The sequence below is a fragment of the Chrysochloris asiatica genome, unplaced genomic scaffold (genome assembly GCF_000296735.1).
Source record: "Chrysochloris asiatica unplaced genomic scaffold, ChrAsi1.0 scaffold00073, whole genome shotgun sequence".
In the NCBI taxonomy this organism is placed as follows: Eukaryota; Metazoa; Chordata; class Mammalia; order Afrosoricida; family Chrysochloridae; genus Chrysochloris; species Chrysochloris asiatica.
In genome coordinates, this window is record NW_006408591.1 from 1295719 (window position 1) to 1322661 (window position 26943).

The 26943-nt window shown below is 41.2% G+C and overlaps 1 protein-coding gene across 2 annotated transcripts in view; it reads right to left on the bottom strand.

Moving 5' to 3' along the window:
• Window positions 1–26943, bottom strand: part of EBF1 (early B-cell factor 1) — a 538394-nt gene that overhangs the window by 170974 nt on the left and 340477 nt on the right. Inside the window, exon 7 of one of the 2 annotated variants that reach the window (XM_006864917.1) lies at window positions 15413–15530. In XM_006864917.1, coding sequence (XP_006864979.1) covers window positions 15413–15530 — 118 coding nt within the window. Of the gene's footprint in view, window positions 1–15388; window positions 15531–26943 lie in introns of both variants that reach the window. The other variant, XM_006864916.1, reaches the window with a different exon arrangement.

Below are 26943 nucleotides of genomic sequence, written 5' to 3' on the forward strand. Positions count from 1 at the left end.
TTTCCTTGTCTGCTTACTGTCTGGTTTCCTGGGTCAGTGCCTCTGTTATGACTGACCAGTAACATACGTTGAAGCAGGATTTTAATTACTAGGTCATCTCTCTGCCAACTTGTCCATAGCAGGTTGGCCAGGGAGGGAAATGTCCTACAGTTCATGCCTCAGACGTTCCTTGCTCCTCTCCAGGTAAATCTTTATTTTTATTTTTCCTTCCTGAGGATGCTAAAATCATGCTGATGGCATCATGTTCATCTGATAAGGATGATGATCACCTAATTTCTATAAAGTTTCATTTCTGTCCACTGAGTATTTCAAGTTACAAGGCTGGCACAGGGAGATTGAGATGAGGCACTCGATAACGTGACGTGATACCAGGATTTTTTTTATCTTAACCCAGAAAAGCACCTTCCCATATATCACTGCACATGCCAACTAACGTGCCCTTGGGATTTGGCACAGATCTGGCTTTTCAATTTGCCTTTGAGTAAAGTCATCAATTTGCACCAACTGAAGCAGGTATTATATTACAGACTCAAATAGCAGGATAATTTCTCTCCATGTCTGAAGTCCAACATTAGGGATTGGCACTGACCAACCAGTGGGAAAGAACAGCGGTGAGGACTGCCTTGTGTCTGTCCCCTGGAGGTCCAAATCCTCCAGGGTTGGCCTCAGTTTTCCTCATGTGTTAAGTGGATATAATAATAGTGCTGCCCTCCTATGGCTGCAAAGAGCATTAAAAGACATGATACAAAGTGTGAGTAGGAAGTGCTTGGTGGCTAGCAGGATCACCAAAATCATCACCAGAAACACTAGTCTATAAACTAGCCCTTTATTGGACATTGAACTCTGTTAACCTGTGATTAAGAAAATATCTCTGCATCACAGAGAAACCGAACTATGGCAATGTCTAAATTGCTTTTCTCAAAATTAGATTCCAGACCGAGCCCATTCCCTATTAGCCCTCTCTCCTAGCTTCCAATGCCCTATCCCCACTTCAGGATTTTGAACATTCTTTCCCTTCTGCCTAAAATTGCTCCTTTCTCTTTGTTGTCAAATCTTCCTCAATCCTGTTTAAAAATTGTAAATCTCCCTGATTCTTCAGACTTGGCTAAGTTCCTTTGTGCAAAGTCTCGTGTCATTGTTGTGTGTTGCTGAATCTAGTTTTGATGCCTACTGACCCAATGTGACAGAGTAGAACTACCATACAGGGTTTTTTGAGGCTTTACTCTTTATGCGAGCAGATCACAAAGTCTTTCTCCTACAGAGCCACTGGGTGAATTTGAATGGTCAACCTTTCATATAACAGCCAAGCACTTAACTACTGACTTTAGTAGTCTGCAAGGCTCCTTTGTAACACTTACTGCATTTGAAATTTAATTACTGGGTAATCAGTTCTTCAGTATCAATAAATATGCCCACACACATGACTATAACCTTAAGAGCATCAACAAGTTTCCCTGTCTTGTTCACGTCTATATTCCAATTTTCTAAAATTGTAAACAATAGATAAATATGTACAATATCGATGAATGATTAAATAAGCAAGTGACCAATGAAAAATCGTCTGTTATTAAGACATTATGGAACTAAATAGAGTGGCTTAAAGGTTGAGAACCTCTTCAAGCTGTTGTAAACAATTTGCACTATGCCCACACTGGGCTTCATAAGCAGTGACAAGTGGAATCTGGTGTCCCAAGCTGCTCAAGCCCCTATTCCAGCAACCAGCACTCCACTCTCCTAGGGGCTAAAATTAGCACCAGGGTGCTCCCCCTGCAGTGGGCTGTAATCATGCAAGAGTCCAGGTGGATCTTGCTGACAGATGTTAAGGTTAGAAGGAAGGGTAGCCACCAGATGAGAAAACAGAGACACCCCTTTCCGGAGGTACCAGGACTTCCTGTCTTTAGGCCTGGCTGGTTCCTGCCCACCCTGCCCCTCCCCTATGCATCAGTTTCAACACAGTTGCTCTTCTTTCTGTCATTTGAACTCAAATCCTATCTGGGAAATTGATGGGCGATCCTGCCCCTGACAACACAATGTCAGCTTTGCTCAGTGTCCAACTGGTTCCGTATATATTATCATAATGTGCTGCCTGGGTGGACCCTGGCTGCTTCTCTCCCTTAACTCAAATCCTCCCTTCCAAACTAATTTCTACTCTCTGACAGGCAGACATTCCTTGTTTAAAAATAAAAACAAAGTTAACAGCTTGAGAGAAGTTATGATTTTTAAAATCCTATTGATGTTAATCTAATAGTAGACTGAGCCAAAAAGATGTTGATTTAAAAAGCAATATTTGACTCTCTAAGTATATTTTTCTCCTAGGATCCTACAAAAAGTCTCAGTGTTGTGCTGTGTGATAAAACACTAGACAGTAAGGTGGGTTTAAACCACAAGGTCAGCAGTTCAAACTCACCAACCACTCCTTGGAAACCCTGTATAAGGTCACTATGAGTCGGAACCAACTGGACGGCACTTAAAAACAAGAAGTGTCTTATAAAAGTAGTACTTCTCCCAACCCTAATGTCCTCTAAAGCATTGTTTTCTAAACTCCAGGTATGATTTTGCACTATCCTGGCACCACTTACACTCCTGTTGTTACTGTTGCTGTAAGTGCCATCGAGTCAGTTCTGACTCATAGCAACCCTTATAGGGTTTCTGAAGAGCAGCTGGTGGGTTTGAACTGCTGATCTTGTATTCACTTAAAATCGTTTACTTGTTATTTATGTTTACCCCAACTTATTTTTTCTTTAACTTTCACCTTGCCCTTAGCAATAATAAAGGAGCTCTCATAGCATAGTGGCTACAAGTCAGGCTACTAATCTCAAGACCAGCAGTTCAAAACTACCAGCGGTTCTATGGGAGAAAGATGAGACTTTCTGCTTTTGTAAGGATTTGCAGCCTCAGTCGCTATGAGTCACAACCAACTCCATGGCACACCACCACCACCACTACCACTAAACAATAATAGAATTATTAGTATGGTCATGCTGTAGCGTAAACACTGGACTACTAGCTACAAGCTCAGTGGTTCAAACCCATCAGCCATTCCTTGGAACCCTACACGGGATAGTTAATGGGTCAGAACCAACTTGAGGGCACTTCACAAGCCAGCAGTTAACAGCTGTGAGATTATGAGTTGGGTATCCTAGTTCTAATTTTTGCTTATGCATTATGATAAGCATATAACTCTTTCAAAAACTGTTTCCCCATCACTTGAAATCATCTCATCTTCTTTGTGAAAAGCACTGGTATAAAAGCCAACTCCTCACCAGCAAGGGGACTATATACTGCACCGTCTCAGCTGAAGGATACAAGTAACTGTGTACACCACACCTTACGCCTTGTCAGGCTTCCTGACCCCACAGTCAATCTCCTGCAGAGCTGCCTAACATGGCAGACGATTAATTAGCGTTACTTCAGTCCTGTGGAATGACCATCATCTTGCCATTGTGGTGGCCACTCACTAAGGCTGTGTATATGTATCTCCTTGGGAGACAGAAGCACTTCTCACAGAATCAGCTATGTTCAGGCGACAAATGGTCAGAGGTTCCCCTTGACTGATGAGTCAATGGTGGAGAAGAGAAATTAAATACCTGCGTGAGGTCACATAGCAGCCTGGCACTGCTGCTGCTTCTTTTTTAATCAACTGTCTGCTTGTGCAACTTCAAAAATGTTCAAACAAACAAAAATCCTATCAGGAAAACAGTCCTGGTCACTATTTCTAAAAGTCTCATCTTGAGTTTCTTAGCAGTACACAGAAGCTTCTATTTGCATATTCATTTCACTTGAATCCTCTGCTTTTTGGATTCAGGAAGTATCAAGTGAGACTATCTCCTATGCAGAGTGTATAGAGGGGTCCCTGATTGGGAATAACCAATTATGCAAATAAAGTCAATTGGAATTTTGATCTTTTGTAAACAAATATCAGAGAGAAAATTAGGCTTAAAAAAAAATATGTACCATTTCTGCCCCAAATATAATTCAATAAGTCAGTTGATTACCTGACTGCTGCTTCCATGAGTGTTGATAGTTGATGCAAGGAGAACGAAGTCCTTGACAACTTCAATCTTTTCTCCATTGATAAGAATGTTTGAGAGATCTAGCTAAGATACTATCACAATTGCCTTACTTGTACTGAGATAAAATAAGAACAGTGGGATAGAACATGGAAGGACTTTTTGAATAATGTTTATGAGCAGTAGGTTAAGAGTACAGACTCTGGAATCAGGCTTTGAATCCTCTATCAGCTATTTTTTTCCTCTACAACTCTGGGCAAGTTACTTTCTTCTCTCTTTACCTTCAGTTTCCATATCTCTGCAATAGGATGTCTACAGAACTATAGTACTACATATAGTTCAGGCATAGTAAGAATACATTGGATGCTTCTTTTTATTGTTGTAAAAATATATGTAACATAACATCTGCCAATTCAATGTTTTTCACAAGTACAATACCGTGTTATCAATTATATTAATTATGATGTGCAAGCAAACTTCACTGATAATCCTTGCCAAATTTTCCATCACCATAAACAGAAATGCTCTGCTTTCTAAACAATTATTCCTAGTACTGTTTCACACAGAGCTATGTGGTTAGACAGATCAAGTCAGTGATCTAATTCTAATTAGTTCTATGTTGTTATCGTTGTTGTTATTAAGTGGCGACAAGTCATTCCAACTCACAGCAACCCTGTAAGGGTTTCCAAGGAGTGATTAGTGAGCTTGAACATCTGATCTTACGCATAAAATCCACCCTGAAATCCAGTGCATTAACTCACAGTGCCTTCAGTTCTATAGCTGTGTGAAAGTTACTAAACCTCCGTTTTCTCAACAGTAAAATGAGGATGTACTTGTTGTTAAGTGCCGTTGAATCAGTTCCAGCTCAAAGTGATGTTGTATAAGATTTCCAAGGAGGAGCTGTTGGGCTTGAACTGCCAACCTTGTGGTCAACAGTCCAGTGCTTATCCTACAGCGCCATACCACGACTCCAAAATGAGGATGTTGCTGTTGTTAGGTGCCATCAAACTGGTACCGACTCATAGTGACCTTATGCACAGCAGAATGAAACACTGCCTGATCCTGGGCCAACCTCACTATCGTTGCCCTACTTGAGCCCATTGATGCTGCCACTTTGCCAATCCATCTCGCTGGGGAGTCTTCCTTTTTTCCTCTGACCCTCCACCCTACCAAACATGATATCCTTCTCCAGCAACTGGTCCCTCCTGACGATATATCCGAAGTATGAGAGAATAAGTTTGGCCATCCTGGCCTCTAAGGAGCACTCTGGCTGCACTTCTTCCAACACAGATTTGTTGGTTCTTTTGGCAACCCATAGCACTTACAGTATTCTCCTCCAACACAACTCAAGAGCATCAATTCTTCTACGGTCTTCCTTATTCACTGTCCAGCTTTCTCATACCTATGAGGTTATTGAAAATACCATGGCTCGGTATTTTAGTCCTCAAGCTGACACCTTTACTCTTCAACATTTAAAAAGGTCTTGTGCAGCAGATTTGCCTAATTCAATAAGTCAGTTGATTACCTGACTGCTGCTTCCATGAGTGTTGATAGTTGATGCAAGGAGAACGAAGTCCTTGATAACTTCAATCTTTTCTCCATTGATAAGAATGTTGTTTATTGGTCCAGTGGTGAGGAATTTTGTTTTCTTTAAATTGAGATGCAATCCATAAATTGAGGATAATAACTGTTATATTTCATCAGATTATCTGAGGGATTTAATGAGATGGTACGTGTAAAATGCTCACCTCAGTGTTGGTACATAGTTGTTGTTGCTGTGAAGTGCCTTCAAATCGGTTCCAACTCATAGCCAACCTGAGTAGTTTCCGAGGAGTAGCTGGTGAATATGAGCCACTGACCTTGTGGTTTAAACCTTGTAGTCCTCTTAAATATTAGCTAATAATAGTCCAAAAATAGCAGCAACAGTAGCACCAGAGTTGTTGGTGTTAGGTGTTGTCTAGTTGGTTTTGACTCACAGCAACGCTATGTACAGCAAAACGAAAGCACTGCCTGGTCCTGCACCATCCTCACAACTGTTAGGTTTGAGCCCATTGTTGCTGTCACTGTGTCAGCCCATCTCATTGAGGGTCTTCCTCTTTTTCATTGACCCTCCACTTTATCAAGCAAGATGTTCTTCTCTAGGGACTGATCCCTCCTGACAATATGTCCAAAGAAAGAAAGACGAAGTCTCGCCATCCTCACTTCTAAGAAGCATGCTGACTGTACTTTTTCTAAGACAATGTGTTTGTCTTTCTGGCAGGCTACGGTGCTTTCAATATTCTTCTCTAACACCGTAACTCAACTGCATAAATTCTTCTATGGCCTTCCTTATTCCTTGTCCAGCTTTCATTTGCATATGCGGTGACTGAAAATACCATGGCTTGGGCCAGGCGCACTTTACTACTCATCATTTTTGTCAGTAATTGTGGTTGGGGTTAAGTACGGTCAAGCGGTTCCAACTCATAGTGACCCTGTACAGGGTTTTCAAGGAGCAGCTGGTAAGTTTGCACCACTGACCTTGTGGCTCAAACCAAACTTGAGGTTGACTGCTTCTCCTATGGTGCCACACCAGGACTATTTGTGGTAGTAACAGTAATAATAGTAACAAATATTTTTTTAAATAATGATAAATTTGTGCTCGTAATACTAATAAAAATATTACTACCTGGCCTGGCAGCTAAATCTGAGCACCATTCCTCCTTTGTTAGCAATACTGTTGGCTGTGGCATGTTCAAATAAGGATAACAAAGATTATTTGCTTAGTCGGCAGTTACCTGTTGCTCACAAACTCTTTAATCTGTCTCAAGCTGAGTGAGTACTTGCTGACTACCAAGTCCCCACTATTAGTATCTCTGGTGTTATCTACATTATGAATTACTCACAGGATACACTGGAAATCAGTCTTTACTTACATCCTTGTTGGTTATCTTGACTACCTGTCGTGTTCTTTATATTTCAGGAGAAAATGAGAAGTAGCTTTCCAACAACCCAAAGGAAAAGCTTTAAAATCTGGGACCTCAGAGCTCTATGTTATGACACATCTGCGTATTCTTACCCCTAATGTTCTGTTTTCACATGTTTTACTTTTTCAAAGAGGAAAACCAGTTGATAAGACATAATATATTACTTGCCCCTCTCGATAAGAAAAGAAGATGCCAATATTTTTCTGCTTAACCTGAACCCTTCACCAACATGCTCCTGTCTTGTGGACCTGGCTGGAATTTTGCATGGAAACCAGCCACATTACGGACTTTCACCTAAGTGTGAAGCTCTGTGTCATTTATCTTTGTCCCATGTGTCTAAAATGTGCATTTCTGTGATTTTACAGACATTCTTCTCCTGAACGTCAGAGGCCCAGAATGGGAAAGAAGTGAGACCTGAGGCAAGCCTAGGTTGACATGAATTGTAAGGCATGAATGTCAAGAAAGTAAGAGAGGAGACCTCAAGTCTTCTGACATTGTATGCTACCCAGTGACCAAGAAGCTGTGCGAGTATGAAGTTCACATATGACAGCCAGTACATCTGGGGCTAGTGTGAAAACCACTAAATGGATTTTGGCATAAACTATGCAACAGTTTGTGGTGATCTACGTGCTGCTATGATGCTGGAGTCCTGGTATGGCACTGTAGGATAAGCACTGGACTACAAGGTCAGTTTGAACCTCAAGGTTGGCAGTTCAAACTCACCAGGCACTCCTCAAAAACCCTATAAAAAAGTGTTGCTAAGAGTCGGAACTGACTCAACGGCACATAACAACAACAACATGATGCTGTTTTTGTTGTTGTTGTTAAGTGCCGTCAAGTCGGTTCCTACCCATAGCGACCCTGCATAGGGTTTCCAAGGAGCAGCTGGTGAGCTTGAACCACCGACATTGCAGTTCAAACAGCTTTGCAGTCTGACGCATTAGCCCACAGCGCCACACCAGAAGTACCTACCACCATTTCAAATACTAGCAGGGTCACCCATGGGGGACAGCTTTCAGACTAAGACAGATTTGAAAGAAATGCTTGGTGATCTATGAAGGGGGAATAAAAATTCCATTTTTCCACAGACTTTTTGAATCCCCCTTATATTTCCAAAAATTACCTAATGAAACCCTGTGAATCATAATAGAGCATTGTCCAAGTTAGTGCTGGAAGATGAGCCCCTCAGGTTGAGAGACATTTAAAATATGACACAGGACCAGACAACATTCTGTTACACATAAGGTCATCATGAGTCAAAGTCAACGTCATTGTACCCAACAACTCTGTGAAAGTGGCCAGGTCACATGCCATCTCTAGGTCTGAATCAGATGAGGGCTGAATTAGGTGACTCGGTATAGCACCTCAACTGTATGTTCTGTTTGAACTGCAAGGTCGGTGATTCAAACTCACCAGCTGCTCCTTGGAAACCCTATACAGGGTTGCCATGAGTCAGAACAACTCAAAAGACACTTAACAACAAAAACATCACTCAGTACGAGTTGAGTTGCTCATGATGAGAGGGGAAGAGAGAAACCTGGAGAGTATACTCCTCACTGCTATTATTAGTTCATTTTCACATCTTCAATTTCCATTCTCTTGGGATGGACAAGCAATTGCATAGGTCAAATGCATTGCGTAGGTCAAATAGGTCAGTAGCCATCCATTCTAGGGCTCTGAAAAAAGTGAGAATCTCTAGTAGTTCAAAGAGAAACCAATAGGTATATTCGTTTTAAGTTCCTTATGGAAAAAGCAGATCAATAAACAAAACTCATCTGGAAAAAGAACTCTCAAAATAGTTGACAATCTTCCTATATTGTGCACATTAGCTACTGATAGAATGGGGAGTAATCAGGGAGACAGCTCCAAGCCCTAGCCAATTCCCAGGTGAACTTCTGAAGTCCAGCAGGCAAGGGCAAAGTTATAACCAACTCACAGTAATCTTGCCCTAGGCTTTCATGAGACTCTAGGAGCCCATGTAATTGAAAACTGAGTTCATCAAAGCCTGTTTGGACCCATAACATTTTCACAATTGCCACCAAGACCACAGCCTGACCAGCCCACATGGGCCTGCCTGATCTGGCCCTTGGCAACAACCTCAGCCTCATCTCCCGCCACTCTCCCTGTGGCTTTGAACAACAGACTCCATTCCTGTCTCTTTCTTATTCCTTGAACTTACCTAAGCAAAACAATTTTGTACACACTATTCCTTTTGCCTGGAAACTTTTTTCTGTCCCCTTTGCCTGGTAAAAAATGTATTTCTCTTGTAGGTATTGGTATAAATGTATATATATATATTTTTTTTTTTCAGAGAAGGTGTCCCTCATGCCTCACTATTCTCCATCCCCTCTGGTCCCCTTTCTTTTGCCCAACTTTAATTGTTGTTGTTGTTGTTGTTAAGTACCATGGAGTCAGTTCTGACTCATAGTGACCTTACACAAGGCTTCCGAGGCTGTAAATCTTTACGGGAGCAAAAAGCCCCATCTTTCTCCAGCGGAACAGCTGGTAGTTTCAAACTGCCAACCTTGAGGTTAGCATCCTGATTCATAATCACTACGCTACCAGAAAATGGTAAATTTTGTTTAATTGTTTTGTTTTGTTTTTTCCTTTATTTAGATCATAGATTCCATAAAGACAGGAAATGTGACATGTGGTGGATGCTCATTAGGAATGAATGAGAAAAATTCATAATTTAAAGTCCACCTTACTGATACCTTACTTCTTTAGCAGGAGTCCTGTTTCTCAAAAGGTACTTTCTTAAAGAGGTGTAGGTTAAGGTACATGCCAACAGCTCCAGTTCAGAGTACCAAAGAACACTACTTGCTAAAAGAAGATTTAGAAGTGATAACAAAAGATGAGGCCTAGAGAAGCAAAGAGACTTACCCAAAGTCACACAGCTAGTTCAAGGCAGAGTGAGGACCTAATTCCCCAGCCAAAAAGCCAGATCTTTCTTCTACTAAATGCAACCAGCACTTACCAGTTAATTCTTAGGGCCTCATCTCACACAGGAGAGAAGAGAAGGGCCTCTCATCTCTCTTTGAAGCTCCAAGCTATCTCTCAATTTAGAATAGTCTCCCCAAGCTTCAACCATCTTTCTCCACATGTCCATCAAACAACACATTTCAATGCAGCTGGACCCAGGGAGTCAATGGGGCCAGATACCCAGGGGCAACCAACAGAAGCAAAAAGTGCCTCTGTCTAGAGCAAAAGGATTAAAGAAGGTCAAATGCTAAAGAGCAAGAATAACACCATATTGTTAGGGACAGCTGGAGAGAGGCACTACCAACTGAAAGGTCAGGAGGAGCTGATGGCAGTGGTGTAAACCTGATCCTCTCCCTCTGAAGCTGTAATTACAGCCAAGAAGAGGGCCCATGATTCCACCACTATGATGTGTTCTCCAAAACAGGGTTAGTTTGACCAAGCCTTACTTATGATTTGTTTTGTTTGTGAATCCTGGCACATTTATACTTCCTGTCTCAATCTTCACAATACTTTCAAGGGAAATTGAATTCAATTATTTCTGCTGCCCCAAAAGTTAAGTTTCCACTATGAAAATAAAAAAAGAGGAGGTATTTTAAAAAGCATACATATTTGAGCCAAGAAAGTAAGTAGAACTTTGGGTTAGAACTTAGAAACATTAACAAGTCTATCTTTTAAAACCTCTTGGTTTACAGCACTGTCTGTGTATCAAGTACAAATGAAGGTTTTACAGATTCATCTTAATTGAAAATAAACTAAGTAACTAAATATGAAGAACAGCAGATTGGGACCTGAACCTCCACTCCTGTAAAGGTCCCAGCTAATGGTTGAGTTCTAAGACCTCTCATTTCCCCCAGAGACCATGGAAGAGGCATACACTCTAGCTACTCAAAAAGGGGTGACGGGCGGGAAGCAGACGGGAGGACAGGAAAAAACACATGTATGCCAAAATAAGAAAATGCCCCCCCACCCCCCGCCCCACAAAAAAGAGCATTTAAACTGCTTGTCAACCAGCTTCCTGACAAAGCCACCAGAGTGTATTCACAGACATTTGCATAAATGCTGCCGGTGAGTTCACCATAGCTGCTAGCACTAATGGTACATAAAGTAATTTAGTCACTTCTCCCGGCATTCTATGTCAGAATGATGAGCAAGGCACTCTGCCTTGTTGCATATTAGATCATTAGATAATAAAGTGTTAGCACATGCAAGCTGACAGGGTCTCTGCACTCTCTGGTTGTAAGGCCACCACATTTTGCCACAGGGGGGAAAAAATAGAGAAACTGATGCCACAACTGGCCTTCCATTCAAGTAAACACATTCAGAAACTCAGAAGAATACAACAGTAACAACACTCTCCAAACCCTTTGAAGATGCCCAGCACATAGCCCCCATGATTTTATGCAAATTACAGGGAGACAGGAGGGAGCACAGCAGCTCTGTTACATTACCATGTTGTTGCTGTTAAGTGCCAGTGAGTGGGTTCCAACTCACAGTGACCCTATGTAGGGTTTCAGAGGAGCCACAATTCAGCTCCTTTAGACAGAACCCTGATGGAGTAATAGAAAACACTCAGCTGCTAACTGAATGGTTGGTGATTCAAACCTACCTGTTGGTTCTGGAGGAGAAAAGACTTGATGATTTGCTCCCAGAAAGATTATAGCTTAGAAAATGCTATCGGTAGTTCTACTCTGTCATATGGAGTGTACTCTGTCACTCAGTGGCACCTGACAACAATAACACCAGTCTCACGTCTAGCTTGTTTTCAAAGACTGGAACTATAGAGTGGATCCATTCTGAGGTGAGAATGCCTCTCTGTCCCACTGCCTAAACAAAACCAGTTGCTCTGGAGTCAATTCCAACTCACAATGACCCTATAAGTCAGAGCAGAACTACCCCACAGGGTTTCCAAGGCTGTAAACTTTATGGAAGCAGACTGCTACATCTTTCTCTTGATGAGAGGCTGTTGGGTTTGAACTGGCAACCATTTAGTTCACAGATGAGTGCTTAACCACTGCACCACCAGGGCTCCTTTATCCCACTGAACATCTGTCTGAAATAAAGCTACTGCTTTAAGAAGCAACACCACTAGCCTAAATCCTCCCACAAATTTACAACCCTTCCCCCACCAAAAAGAAAAAAAACCTCAGTACTTATGAATGAAGAAAAACATGAAGGAGAGGAGCAATTACCATGAACTAGAGTGTGATGGTGTGGCATAGCGGGTTAATGTGCTGGACTGCAAAGTCAGTTTGAACTACAAGGTCCTTGGTTCAAGCTCACCAGCCACTCCTCAGAAATCCTATACAGAGTTGCCATGGGTCGGAATGGACTCGACAGCACTTAACAACAGAGTATGATGGGATTTGCCCTTCTTGGACCACACACGATTCTCTGAAATAAATTTGCCTTTTTTCAGCTCTCATACTTAAAACACAGACACATGATTTGAGCAGAGGGGTCTGTGAGTCCCTGAGTCACACAGGGGAGATGGTGCCTGAATGTGGACCATGATCTCTGTTTCTAGTTATATGCAGAAAGATGAGCCTCACAAGGGAATGTTCCTCCAACTGTCTGACAAGCTGGGTATAAATAGAGATGTGCAAAATAGCTCAAAATAATTCAGGATACCTATAAATGAGATGGTAAAAAGCCCAGAATGGGGGAAAATGAAGACTTCTATGGGTCTCAAAAGGTGAAAACATTTTTCGGTCTTACTGTGCAGTAGCCATTTGAGATGGAGGAGTAAGAGACAGCAAGTGTAGGGGGTTAGGAGTGGTTCTTAAAGTCTTAAACAGGGTATATTCAAATAGAATAGGACTTTTTAATCACAAGACAAACTATAACCATATCCTCAAATCAACATGAATTAGTATCTCAGTCCATTCCCACACATCACCACTGAAAGAGCTCAAAAGACATCCTTTGCTGAATACATTTTTATGTATCAGCTTGAAGTGTCTAAATGGGTGGCTATGTGTGGTTGGTTGATTCATTCTGCAGAGAAGCAGATTTCAATGTTATTGTCATTTCTAAGGACCAAAATGTGTCTATCCTTTCATTCTGCTGGAGGTGAAGAGAAAGCTTTGGGGAAAGCCAGGAGGAAATAGAACCTCTACATCCTGAAAGAAGATGAGCAGTGTTTAAACAGCTAAATGTCACCATTTTATTGAATAATAATTGGGAAGGGTATTTTGTGCACTGGTAAACTAGGTAAGAGAAATATATACTGCTGTCTTTAAAATTTACAATAATATCCCAACTGAAATATTAACATGTACCCATGTGTGCCATGGAGTTGTTTCTGAGGCAGGAAGCCGCATCTTTCTCCTGAGGAACAGCTGGTAGTCTCGAACTGGTCACCTTGAGATTAGCAGCCCAACTCGTAACCACTATGCTACCATAGCTCCTTATGTACTCATAGAGGCAAGAATATTTTAACTGGAAGTTTAAGAGACATTTTAATCCGAGGTCTTAAAATGTTAGCCTATGGCTGCATTTTTTTTTTCTATGTGAATCTCAGTGCTTAAAATATTTGTAATTAATTACCATCAAATAATAATGAGACTTTTACTGCTTGCCAAGCAGGAATATCTGGCCCTACTAGGCTCTCCTCACTTCCTTGGTAACAAGTGGCAGGCTCAAGGGCAGCAGAGCATGTACTGCCCGCCCAGCTCCTGTCTCCACCCAGTTCACTTCCCTTATTTACAATACCTGTCCCCCACCCAGATATCACCTTCACATTATCAAGGAAAATAAGGGTCCCCAAAAGTGGAGAGACTTGTACAAGGTCACAAAAAGCATCAAAGGTGAAACTCAAGAGTTGACTTTGGATTTCCTGGCATCTATTCGAAGTCTTTCCCCCAAATCAGACTGTGAGGTAATGCTACTCACTCACCTCCATCCCCAGGAGACATCTTTTCTAACAGCCTGTTTCATTTTGTTTTGTTTTTAGGTTTGGAGGTTTTGGTGGAAGGATGGTTTGCATGACATCAGATAGGACTTCCAAGATCAGGAATAGGAGCTGTGTGTGGTCTACAACTTGGAACACAATGCAACTGTGAACCTCTGACTTGGCATATTTCAAAATGACACTCAAGTCTGCTCAATAGGACAGTCCCCATTTCAACTAATCAGCTATAGGCAAAAGAAGGACTTCCATTTTTAAAGCCAGTGTTCTTCAAATTGTGCCTAGTGTGTTTTTTCCTATATTTTTCTTCCTCCTTTCATACAATGCCTTAAGTGACTCCAAGAGTATTAGAAAGGCAATATTACTGTAAAGAGGGGATCAGAATAATTTTAAATACAGAAATGGAGCTAGAAATGTAATCATGAGCAGGTGTTTCAAATGGCCTCCTGCAAAAAGTCATATCCATCCATCTCAGCACTAATGAAACCACAAAGAAGCAGCCGTAGAAATATGATGTTTTACTTTTAAAAGATTATAAAACTGGATGTGGCAAAGAATTCCTTCTAAAAGAGTTACATCTGGCTAATTAATGAAAAGTATAGTCTGTGTATTCCTTAAGTACAGAAAAAAATCAGGCAAAAAAATGATAGTGGTGTGTTTATTAAATTGGGTTGCTGGCAGAGAAGGGAGAATTCTGCCTTATGAATTATATTATGGACAGCTCATGGCCAGGGGAAAAAAATCTCATACAATCAGGTAGTAATTTCTGTGGTAGTGTTTTAAAAATAATCCTGCCAAGGTAGCAAACTAGAAAGTACAGTGAGGGAAATAGGTTAAGAATTTTATTTGAGGATATTGGAGAAAGCCTAGGATGGTAATTGGTATCCAAAAGAATCTCACTTACTGTTTCTTGGATGGATAGGTGGATAGATGGATGGATGGATGGATGGATGGATGGATGGATGGATGGATGGATGGATGGACAGATGGATGAATGGATAGATGATGGATGGATGGATGGATGAATGGGTGGATGGATGGATGGATGGATGATGGATGGATGGATGATGGATGGATGGAAAGATGGATGGATGGAAAGATGGATAGATATGCTACATACTCATGGCGCACAGAAAAATTCAGACATGCACTCAATCTAACCCATGGCTCCTTGAGTGGCACTCACTTTCCTTGACCCAACGTTTTATCTGGTTTCCTCTGGTCTTCGCAAGGTATCACTGATTAGCCAAGAGCCTCAAGACTAATGTTATTTCTCCCCACCAGCCAATTCCAGGGTAAATAGTAATACATCACATCAAGAGAGATTGGCCCTCAAAGAAATTTCTCTATATCCAAATACTAGGCATCAACTCTAGAAGAGTGAAAACTGGAGAAAATCACTATTGCTCAAAAAAGGTTATCTGAAATTTGAAATGGGATCGAAAATGTGGTGGAATTGGAAGAAAGAAACCAAATAAATTCACAGTTAAAGTAGCAATGCCAACCAATGAAAATGATTCGCCTACCATGTTCCAGATAAGAGGGCGTACCTTCCGAGGGGTCAAGCCTCCGAGCCCTCCGCCCATGCTTGGAGTTATTGTGGACAAACATGTTATCAGAGACTGCCAGGACATGGCCATCCACGTTGACTGTTGTAGACACCACGACCTGGAGACATAAGAGAGAAATGAATGAACATTTTAATATAAAAGCATGGAAGGTAATAAACTCAAGTTAAATAAATAACAGCTGGGAACTGGAGAAAATTGCATCGCTATTTCACATAATAACTGGTGCTTATGCTGTACAAGTCTAACAAGAGAAGCTATTGATGAGTGGGTCTTTGGCATGGAACGCTTTTGATGCAGTTTTAAGTAAAATTGCACAGTTTATAGTTATACAGCAGAAGGTACACTGTTAACCATAATTTTAACAAGAGGATCTTTATTAGCATATTTTTTTTACACAAGGGTGGTTGTGTTTCACCTAAATTACCCTTCAGTTTAGACACTGAAGCAGATATCACAGTTGATCATGCAAATAAAAATCTTTTGAATCTTTAAAATATACCCCCCTCCTGCCCCCCTCCACTGTGTCAGGGTTAAGAGGATAGAGAAATAAAAAAGAGAGGTTTCAGTGAGAGCTGGGATGCAGCTTTCTCTCTGGGGTGCCTTCTTAGGGTTTCTTGTACTTTTTTAAGAGTACTACGTTAACTCTGAAGAATTAAAGCAAATCCCTGCTCCCTCACAACTACCAGGACCACCACCTATCCCCTCAAACACACACACACACACACACACACACACACACACACACACACACAAAATCCCTGCTAATTAAGTGTCTTCCATCTGTGTTTCAAACCCAACAAAAAATGGCGGCACTGGCTCAAACTCCAATTGGCCACCTCATAAAAAGTATCGGAACTGTGTTTGCCAGAAGGGACACAGGCAAAGGTGTTGTCTTAGAACTTTCACTAAAACAATGAGAAGAAATGACCTACACTTCTCCTTATATTAAATGGTGAAGGGGATTAAAACTGAAACCCACAGAGATATGTTTATTCATGCGACCTCTTACAACCAAATATAATAATTGTCTGTAATTGCAGCTTCAGCTCCTACCTCATGCTTTGACAAGGGAAACAGCAATCAGCCAGCTCCCGTTTAATCCACCTATTATGTTGACTAATTAACTTTGCTCGACAGTTTATTTCTTCCTCCATTATCAGCCCTTGTCAGCCACAAGCACCCTGCAGCATAGGGGGGACCTCAGGCTCTTTGATTGATCACTGATAGATTGACATGCAGATTAATTTAATTAGAATCACCTCACTTGAGAAATGAAAGACAATGGCAAGAGGGCTAATAGATCTGCTCTCATAATGAGGTGAGCCTCCAGAGCTAAGGCTGAGGATTTCTGATTTATTTTGCTCAATTCCCCAGTTGCTTGGAAAGATTCTCACTTTAATTGTTCTTGGTTTTGAGAGGCATTAGCCTCTGAAGAGGTGAAATGCTTTACAAGGGTTGGCACACACTGAGGCCTCAGCCTCTAAGGAAGCCTTTTCTCCAAGTTGGCCAGAGGGGACACAAACTTTAGAGCCTTGTGCAATGCTCAGATCATCCCCTGAATAGGGCAAAGGGGGACATTCTAGGCTATGGCCTATGCCTGTATATTGTCAGCCCTGTTGGGCAAAGTGTACCACTCCAGAGATCCACAACCCTACCCATATTTGCCACCCTTAAAAGTGTCATTTTCTCCCCTCTTTGACCTAAACACATCCTTGCAAAAAATGGTGAATTCCATTTCACAGGCCTTAAAGATGGCACCCTATTTATGGCCTGTGGAAGCATTCCTTGCTCACAACATTACACATGAGGTTGATTTTCGTTTTTAAATCAAATTTATTAAAATACAAAGTAAATGATGGAGAGTCCATTCAGAGAGCCAGGGTCATTGTGAAACCCGAAGTTCCAGATAGAACAAGTCATTCATGGGAGGAGAGGAAAGTTGGAAATGGCAGTTTGCTAAGTGGCTTTTCTCTCTATTGGTGACTGACCAACCAGGTCTAACAGGGCCTGAAGCTGATTTGTATGCCTCATCAATTGTAGGTTAATTTAAAAGAAGCAGGAGCAGGAGAATGATGAGGGGAAGAAGAAAATTGCCTAATCTTTTATTTTCACAAAGTATTATATAAGTGACAGAGTCTCTATTATATAAGAAAAGAGAAACTTGCTTTCTTTTAAGTTAGGGCGATGACTTCGTGGAACATTTATAATTATATAACAGCTCTGGATCTTTCAAAGAAATCTTGATTTACTACGAGACCACAATTGAGTGGTCACTGGAGACGTTAGGTGAAGAAACTATAAAAGGAATCCCAAACGGTATCTGTTTCCAGTGTCAGGAAATACAGAAAGTGGTTATTCTAGATGTCTGTCTTTAAAAAAAAAAAAAAAATCTTTTAAAGCAAAGGCAATTCACCATGCACCTGTAACACAGAGAGCTACAGGCTCTAAGGATTAAAATGGCATCCTTTTCAGACATTGTCATCTAACTTCTACATTGAACCAAACATCAAAAATGTTGATGGGAAATACATTTACTTTGGGGGGGGGGGGGGGGGGGGGGGGGGGGGGGGGGGGGGGGGGGGGGGGGGGGGGGGGGGGGGGGGGGGGGGGGGGGGGGGGGGGGGGAGGGCAATCATTTAATTGAAAAAACAGTCAAAACTTGAGAACACATCATACTAGAGAACACTATTTCTTCAATTTTTTAGAAAATACACACCTAATATGAGAGTATGCCAAAAAGTATTGATACTAGGCTTCCTGTTCCTACTTGCACAGGTTAATTCCAAAGAAAACATGTTTAAACAAGTCTCTGCGATCAGTAGATGACTGAAAGTAAGTTCTGTCATTAATGCCCTTCTTTTAGTCTCATTAGGGTGTCTACATGAGAAAAAGGCTACTTTTTGGGCCATGGATTAAAAACTATTTTTAAGGTAGGGCTAATATCAAATTTTTAACAAAACTCAAGCAGTCACCTTCTCAAATCACTGAAGCTTTGTAATAAGTTTATAGGAATGTTGCCCCACATTAAGCAACAGTTTTTAGATGGATCAAACATTTTAAAGGAGGGTCAGAAGGACTTCAAAGATGAGGCAAGAGAAGAAAGACTGTCAACCTCAATGAATTAAGAAATTGTAAAGTCCAGAAACTGGTGGAAGAAGATCATAGAATTACCATTGATGTAATCACTACTGAAGTTAGGATCTCATTTTCTAAAGGCTGGGCATTTTCCATTTTAAGTGAGCATACTCAGCAGGCATTTGGCTCTATGGATACCAAAAGTGTTGTGAGGAGATTAGCTAGCTCAAAGCTTCCCATCACTCTTTTAAACAAGATCTAAGCTAATGAAGATGATCTTATGGAATGGATTGTAACTAGGGATGAGTCTTGGATTTAATAATATGAATCAGAGAGCAAGGTTCAGTCAAAAGAATGGCTTCCACGGGTGTCTGCTGGACCAGTCAAAATTCAAGGCAAAAAGGTCAGTTCAGAAGGTTATGTACAACTACTATTTTGGATTCCAAAGGGGTAATCTTGACAGATTTCCTCAAAGGACACAGGACGATAATGAGAGCTTATTATGAAAAAGTTGTAAGAAAATTGAAAATGGCACTGTGAAAAAAGACAAGGAGAGTTGTGTGGAGAATTTTTTTTTCCATCATGACAAGGCCTCTGCTTTATACTTCAAGAGTATCAAGGGCTGTCCTATGAGAATTTCATTGGGCAACTTTACCACATCTGCCCTTCAGCCCTGATCTTGCCCCCTTCAGACTTCTTTTTTCTCTAAAAATTCAAAGAACATTTAAAAGGAGCATAATTTGAGTCTCTCAATGATACCTAGACTGCCATTTTGATGTGGTATAACTTGAAGAGCACAGGTTCCTTTGGGTGTTAGAGAGATGGAAACAGCACCTTCAGAAGTGTACAGATCCAGATGAGGAATATGTCAAGAAGTAATAGTTTTACCTGTCTTATTTTTGTTTAATAAAGGCATTTCTGATTTTGTTGCAGTACTTTTTGACTTACCCTCATACATCCTTCAAAGAGTTCCTGAGAAATGTTATTACACTTGGCTGCTAACCTAAAGACTGATGGCTAAAGGTCTGGGACTTCCCAAAGGCCAGGGACTAAAAATCCTATGGAGCACCATTCTACTCTGAAACATACTGGGTTGTCATGAGTCAAATCAATTTGATGTCAATTGATATGTTCCTCAGAAAGTTATAAGGCAATACATTTGCTTACCCCAAAATAATTTATCTCATTCCAATTTGTAATTAACAAGGATATATCTTTAAAAAACACATGATGAAATTAAGCCACAGAGCAATTTATAAATTAAAAAAAAAATCTAACTGTGAAATGCAAAGAGAATACTGAAGTATCCTTTAAAAATAGGCCTCGAGTAGGAGGGAGAAGGGTCTTTAGAGTTTTGTATAAGATTAATGAGGTGCTGACACATTTATGCAGGCAAGGGGACAGTCAGGCCTGCTGAATCGTCAACTGTCCTAAATTTTGTCAACAAAACACAGTTTGAATTTGAGACAGACAAACATGGAAAATGATTTTACATTTTGACTCAACCACTCCTACCCTCTTTACTCCACCTTTATTCCCCTGTCCAGAGAAAAAGATGGAGGAAGTACAAAGAACAGGTATATTTTGAATTTTCTATCTGTTGTGCTTAGAACTTTACGCTCTCGAGCAACACTATCTATCTAGTACAGTAGCCATTTGAGTGGCCATTTTAATTTACATGTTTAAGGATTTGAAATTTTAAAAAGTGAAAAAATTCAGTTCTTTAATCTCAATAGCCACATTTCAGATTCTCAGTAGCCCTATGTGACTAGTGGCTAATGTGCTGAACAGGACAGACAGAGAACACTCCCATCATTGCAGAATGTTCAATTGGACAGAGCTGCTCTAGAATGATTTTGAAGTACATTCAATGGCTACAAATTGAGACATAAACTAGGATGTTGTTGTTCCGACCCATGCAGCCCTGTATAAGGTTTCCAAGGAACAGCTGGTGAGCTTGAACTACCAACCTTGTAGTTCAAACGGCTTTGCAGTCTAGTGCATTAACCCACAATGCCACACCAGGACTCCTTTAAACTAGGATACCCTGGGTTTATATCTCCTGAAATAAATATTAGCAAGGTGGAGATGTTTAGGGTTGTGTGTGAGTATATTTTTATCACTACATGTCCTGGGATCACGTTTTTATTAGGGGATCTTATTATTCAACCTGTCGATAAGATATGCTGTCTGATTAACACCCAGCAGTGGCTCCATAGGATTAGCACTGGAATGTGAACCACAAGCTGCTCCACAGGAGAAAGATGAGGCTTTCTACTCCCACAAAGATTTAAAAGCCTCGGAAACCCTAGACAAGATCACTGCGAGTTAAACTGACTTCACGGCACTTAACAACAACAACAATGTTCCATGACACATTCTAGCAGAGTCCTACCCTCCAGATTCTGTTTGGGTGAAGGGATAAGAAAGGCAGAAGAGAAATCTGCAGCTACCCATGGAGGTGAGAGATTTCTTGACTCATCTCCATGGTTCAAAAAGTTGATATGATTTGGGGCAGGGTAACTTAAACTAAACCTCTCTGAAGTCCCTGGGTGGTAACAAACAGCTAATTTCCATGGTTTTTACTAACTGGAAAGTGACAAGTTTAAGTCTGCCTAGAGGCACTTCGAAGGAGAACCCAGTGACCTGCTCCTGAAAACTCAGCTATTGAAAACCCTATGGGAACCAGCCATGAGTCAACTCAACAGCAACTTGTCCAACTGATAACAGTACTCCTGACTCTCCAATGAGAATCACAATAGTATTTACTAACTCATAAAGTTATTGTGAGGGTTACATCACTGTGACTAGTAGCATCATTGCTGCAACATACCAAACACTCAATAAATGTTAACAGAGGTGGCAGAGTCATTGTTGTTCTGTTGGTGATAAGAAGCAAAAAGTTCAAAAGAGTATTTGTCTTATCTAGAAGCATCTTGACTGCTATAAAGAGGATCTACCACGAACTGTTATTTTAAATAAAAGGATAGAGAAATTGTTTCTTCTGGGCCTACTGCTTTATCAGCCTAACAATGAAATGTTAACCATTTTAAAGACCTTTGTGCTCACAACCCATTATGATACAATTTAGGCCTCCTGGGAATTGCTATTTCACCAGCTTATGTAATTTAGCTTGCTAGAACCTATCTGCATCTTAGCCTGTTAAATTCTAAGCTTAAAACTAAGCGAAACCTTGCTGCATTGAAAACAACCTATAAATCGGACATGTTATCAATTCAGCCTAGTTTTCCCAACATTTCACAGTACTGAGGCATGCTCCTCCGGGAGTTTGTTATTGGGGAGTCCTTCCACGCTAACATTTCTCTGGCAGTCCCTCCTCCCTTCATGCCAGACAGGAGACCTTGTATGTCCCAATGACATTATCCAAGATTCATGAAGCATAACCTCTGTCTCATGAGTAGGTTTTCAAAAAGACACTTGCAGCTAAATTCAAGCCTGAGTGGAAGACGACATTAACAAAAGTGGCAACTCATGTGGAAGAAGGGGTTATGACAAAAGCAACCCAAAGAACTGAAATCTGTATCTTGAAGCATTCTCACAACAAATATGGAGGGAAAAGATTAGACTGTAGGAATATTTTCAATGCTTAAGTTTAGACTATTTTGGCATTATGTATCTCACTCCAATAATTAAATTTTGAGTGACGACGAAAATCATGACAGATTTTGGTTTTTGGTGCTGATCTATGTTAACTCAGTACAAGCAGAAGGGTGCTGAAATTAGTTTACCACATGGTTTCCTTACCTCTGGTTGTAGCCAGACCTATTTTTACATTAATTTGTTGACTCTAATTATTAGGTATGGCACTGTAGGTTAATGCACTGAACTGCAGTCAGCTTGAACTGCAAGGTCAGCGGTTCAAGCTCAACAACTACTCCACAGAAACCCTATATAGGGTCACTACAAGTTGGGAAGTTGGAACCAACTCAATGACACTTAACAACAAACATCAAAGACTCCTGGCATGGTGCTGTTGGATCAGCACTGGACTTTTTGTTGTTGGTATTGTTATGTGCCATGGAGTCAGTTCTAATAGTGACCTTGTACAGGGTTTCCGAGACTATAAATCTTTACAGAAACAGAAAGCCTCATCTTTCTCCCACAGAACAGCTGGTAGTTTTGAAATGCTGACCATGAGATCAGCAGCCTGATTCATAACCACTACACTACCAGAGCTTCTTTGACTACTAACCACAAAATCAGTGGTTCAAAGTCACCAGCTGCTCCTCAGAAACCCTATACAGGGTTACTATGAGTCAGAACTGACTCCAGAACACTAAACACCAACAATTATAAGGTAGTAAAAGTACTGGTCTAAAGTTGTTGTTGTTAAGTGCTGTCGAGTCAGTTCTGACCCACAGCGACCCAGTATAGGGGTTTCCAAGGAGCGGCTGGTGGGTTTGAACCACTGACCTTTTGGTCCAGCACATTATCCAGGACTCCTTGATCTGATGTATATGAAATAAACAGGATTTGAGCAATATACTGTGGAACATTTGTGGTGGTGGTGGTGGTGGTGTGCCATGGAATCGGTTCTGACGCATAGCGACCCTGTGTAGGGTTTCTGAGGCTGTAAATCTTTATGGGAGCCGAAAGCCTCATCTTTCTCCCATGGAACAGCTGGTAGTTTCAACTGCTGACCTTGAGGTTACCAGCCAGATTCGTAACCACTATGCTACCAGAAAGCAGGTTGGAGGTTTGAGTCTACTCAGAGGCACTTCCAAAGAAAGGTCTGGTGCTCTACTCTTGCAAAGTTAACCAGTGAAAACCTTATGGAGCACAGTTCTCCTCTGACACACGAGGTCACTATGAGTCAGACTCAACTTGACAGTAAATGGGAGAAAACCATCTTTACAATCATCCTGTCATATTTTGTTTCATTGCAATGATTACAATCCTCTCCATGCATCATCAAACAACCAAAAGGTATATCCTGAAAGCCTGCCCCCTGGCCATTAGCACACAACCCCTCTCCCTCCCGGAGTCCAGAGTCCCCAGCTGCTTCATCTCTCTACATCATCTTCTCTGCCTCCATCTCTGGCATCACTCCCTTGCTGGGTAGGGTCCTGCACTCCGCTCTTCTCACTTAATGGTCCCAGGGACCTCTGCTCCTAGACTGCAAAATCAGCTGCTCCTCTTCTTTGGTTACAAAACATCTACTTTTACATTTCCAACCCTCACAGTCAGTCCTGATAGCAATTATTCACTATGTACCACAAAAGTTGTATCCCCATCTCCTTTCATCATCCTTATCCCAACAGATTAGAAACCACTCAGTGGAAATTCTACCTTCCCCCATACCCTCTGGAACTAGACTCCCTCTCAAGAGCTTGTAAGCCAGTCACTTCTTGTCTTTTTAGCCCCCCCTTCCTCCTTTTTGGGTAGCCAATGTCTAAGTTGCCCATCTCTGTCAACCCAGTGTACCGAGGGGGTGGGAATGATTCTCGCTATAAAGATTTGTTCCCTCTTTTGAGCAACTACATCCATAGCATAGGTCAAGTTCACCAAATTGTAGCAGATTACTCATTTTTTTTTTCCTCTTCTTTCTTCTTCTAGTTGAGTTCCTGATCATCCAGCCATTGAAGCCAGGTCAACTGGGTACTATCTACAAGTATGGGTGTTCTTGTGCATCTCCCCTCACTTCATATAAAGCTGGATGCTTTACTCTCCGCTCTAGTCTTCTGTGGCCATGTCACTATCTCTGGGCCCAGGAATCCCCAGGTCTTGCCATACTGCTGGCCAACCAGATCTCAACCCAGGTTCACAGGCGTCTGTTGAACGTGGTCAGACTTAGCTCACTTCATTACTGTTTTTCCCCATTTCTCATTATCAGTGACCAACATGGTCACCAGCCAGACCATGTGCTTGCTTGTATATTCCCCTTGAGTCTTAGTCTTGGAAGGGGGTTTGCACTGAGGGGACCCGACCACTTGCCTTGGTGGCTCCTGGGAGAACAGCTTACTTGTTCACTTAGAAATCAATTGGACTGCTGATATTGTTTTTGATTTTTCCTGCAGTCTTTCTTTCAAGAAGTATCTTCTGTTCTTCTAGCCACTCCAGGCTGGTCTGCTTATCCTTTCAAGTGGACATTTCCCACCTCAGAAGATTCTGGATGGGGTTCAGGATTCCACCTATAGTCTTTATGTAATGAAAAGGCTCCACAGGAAGCCTCTTTCACTGGGCAAGTTCTATCCCCATTTTAGGTATTCCAATCAGTTACAGGCTGAAGATGGACTTTCAAGCTTTCTGTGGCGATGTTTCTGGCTATTCCTTTATCTCCCCATCAAGCCTCAATCCCTGTATCCCAGAGTCTTGTTGTTCCAAGGTTGTGCATGCATCATCATTATTTACCTCTGTTCCACTTAGGCCATGCAAACCTGCCTAACTGTTTTCCCATGCACCTTGTTCTTCCATTCCCTTCCCCCTTCTTGTGTATTGTCCCCACTTACCCCCACCCCTAACACCCAAGGTATCCTGTGTCTAGTCTATTCCTTACCTTGTGCTCCATCTTCCCCTCCTCCCCTCACCCCGCCCCATACATCCCGGTGATCAGCAAAGACTCCCCCCACCCTTTTAGGGTGGGTTCTTGTTCTTAAACTTTTACAATAATGGTCCTATGCAGTATTCATCCTTTTGTGACTGACTAATTTCATTCAGCATAATGTCCTCAAGGTTCATCCATGTTATGTGGTGGCTTTCAGCTTCTTTGTTATTCTTCATAACATTCATTCCATTGTGTGTACATACCACAGTTTATCCATTCTTATATTGATGGGCACTTAGGCTGTCTCCATCTTTTTGCTATAGTGCTGCTATGAACATTGGTGTGCATATACCTGTAAGAGGGATCTCCGGAGATGATGCTTAGTGAAAAAGACTAATCCCAACATACTACAGGTGGATGAAACCATTTATTTAGCATTCTTGAAATATCAAATTTTAGAAAAGAAAAATAGATGTATGGTTTCCAGGGGTTGGGACACAATGAGGGGTGAAAGGAAATGGGTATGGTTATAAATGTGGCAACATGAGGAAATCTTTGTAGTGATGTAACTGCTCAGTATCTTCACTATAGTAATAGATTGTTGTCATTGTTGTTGTTAAGTGCAATCGAGTTAGTTCCAACCCATAGCGACCCTCGTAGGATTTCTGAGGAGTAGTTGGTGAGCTTGAACCACTGACTCTGTGACTCAAAGCAACCTTTCTGTCCTGTGCATTTACCCACATTATTACATACAATAAAACTGTATAGAACTAAATATGTATGTATATATGTATATTTTTGTATGCCGTTGACTAGGTGCTGACTCATAGTTGACTGTGTATAGGACTTCCAAGGAGCAGATTGTGGATTTGAACTGCCAACCTTATGGTTAGCAGTCTAGTGCATATCCTACAGTGACACACCAAGACTCCATATATGTGTATAGATATACACATCTAAATACAAGAAAAACCAGGCAAGTTTGAGTAAGATGAGTGGATTACATCAATGTCCATATCCTTGCTGAAATACTGAACTGTTGTTTTGCAAAATGCTACCATTGGGGAAAACTAGGTAAAGGGTAGGTGGGGTTTCTCTATAATTTCTTGTGATTGATTATGAATCAACAATTACCTCAATAAAAAGTTCAAATTAAACTATCAAGAGCCATTGATCAGTCTACCCTCAACTCTTCCTGTCCAGTGCGGAAACTTCTTTACAGACTCAGGGAACATAGGGTCACAGAGACTCAAGAGATGAGCTAAGAGAGTGGCTTCCAATGAAGAGTGTTCAAATGCAGTAATAGGGGGCACAATTTCAAAGATAGAGGCATAAATCCATCAATAAAAAGGCTGCATCACTAAATGTTGAGTAACTTTCCTTTGCCTGGGATCATATCAACTGTATGTGGAAACAATGGTTATTCTCTGGCACATGAGAAGGCCTGACTGGCAGTTTAATGTGGCTTTGAGTAATTTTACAATGGAGAGTACACTCACTTCTTACTCAATAAAAGCAATTAATTTGAAAAATAGTTCATCACATGAAATTCATAGAAGAAATTTTTACTAGTTATGACACTGCACATTTGACCGACACTTCCTCTTACAGCTTAGAAAACTGAGGTCCAAGAGATTTACAAACTTCCTCTCGTTCATAGGACAAATTAATATAATAGAAGCAAATCTGAAGGGAGACCTCCTGACTCCTCATTCAGGGCTTCCCAACACTAGCCTCCAGTCTCTCAGGGTACAGTCCCAGTTAATCCTTCAGTTCTCCTGGATTCTTCTAGAACAAACATGTGGCATCTTGTGTGACTGGCTGGTTACAGTTTCTGTATTGTTTACATTAAAATGGCCTGCAGCAGTTAGGTCTTCATTAAATTTTTCCTTAAAAATACCTTTGACTGATATGAAATGAGATACTCTCC